General features: G+C 37.9%; 1 protein-coding gene across 1 annotated transcript; it reads left to right on the forward strand.

Moving 5' to 3' along the window:
• Window positions 1-504: 504 nt before the first annotated feature.
• On the forward strand, window positions 505-885 carry LOC130975108 (uncharacterized). Its single transcript, XM_057899940.1, has one exon. It carries the CDS (start codon window positions 505-507, stop codon window positions 883-885), a length of 381 nt encoding a protein of 126 aa, XP_057755923.1.
• The last annotated feature ends 268 nt before the right edge of the window (window positions 886-1,153 follow it).

Here is a 1,153-nt window from a genome sequence, read left to right on the forward strand (position 1 = left end):
GATGTTTGAGGGATTGATTTCATGGGACCATTCGTACCCTCATACTCAAATAACTACATATTGGTGGTTGTGGATTATGTGTCAAAATGGGTAGAGGCCATAGCTACATCAACAAATGATAACAAAGTGGTGATTAATTTCTTGAAGAAGAATATATTCAGCTGGTTTAGGGTTCCAAGAGCTCTTATAAGTGACAGGGGAACTCACTTTTACAACAAGCAACTTGAGAAACTCCTCTAATATAGTGTCAAGCACAAGATAGCAACCCCATACCATACACAAACCAATGGTCAAGCTAAAATTTCAAATAAAGAGCTGAAGATAATCCTTGAGAAGGCTGTTGAAAACTCAAGAAAATATTGGTCCAACAAGCTAGATGATGCACTATGGGCCTATAGAACAGCTTTTAAGACACCCATTGGTATGTCTCCATAATAATTGGTGTTTGGAAAGGCTTGTCATCTACTAGTGGAGCTTGAACATAGAGCATTTTGGGTTCTAAAGATGTTGAACTTTGATAATCAAGTTGCTGAGGAAAGAAGATTACTGCAACTCAATGAGTTAGAAGAATTCAGAATTCAAGCCTATGAAAATGCCAAGATTTACAAGGAGAAAACAAAGAAATGGCATGATCAAAAGCTAGCAAGAAGAGAGTTTGTAGAAGGTCAAAAAGTGCTATTGTACAACTCAAGGCTCAAGTTTTTCCCAGGGAAGCTAAAGTCAAGATGGTCTAGACCCTTCACAATCATCAAGGCTTCCCCTTATGGTCATGTGGAGCTTATAGAGGACAAAACACAGAAGACTTTCACTGTCAACGGCCACAGGCTTAAGCACTACTTGGGGGACTCATTGGATGAGCAAAGGATGAACTATACCCTCAACTAAAGAGGAAGAATCGTCAAGCTAGTGACATTAAAGAAGTACTAGTTGGGAGGTACCCCAACACTCATATCCTTTCAATTTCATGCTTGCTAGAGTAGTTTATGTTTGTTCACCTAGGTTGTTTAATTTTCAGTTTTATTTGTAGTTAATTAGTTGAATAATTTTCTTGATTTAAGTTTCAAAAGTTTTCTAGTTTGATGGAAGTGCAATCTTGCTTGCTACACTATATGAGGTTGATTAATTAGGCTGGGGAACTAGCTAAGGAGCTAAG

The sequence above is a fragment of the Arachis stenosperma genome, chromosome 4 (assembly GCF_014773155.1).
Source record: "Arachis stenosperma cultivar V10309 chromosome 4, arast.V10309.gnm1.PFL2, whole genome shotgun sequence".
NCBI classification, from domain to species: Eukaryota; Viridiplantae; Streptophyta; class Magnoliopsida; order Fabales; family Fabaceae; genus Arachis; species Arachis stenosperma.

Excerpts from the sequence above, each read along its gene's own strand:
- LOC130975108 (XM_057899940.1), top strand. The coding sequence starts at position 505 with ATGTTGAACTTTGATAATCAAGTTGCTGAGGAAAGAAGATTACTGCAA.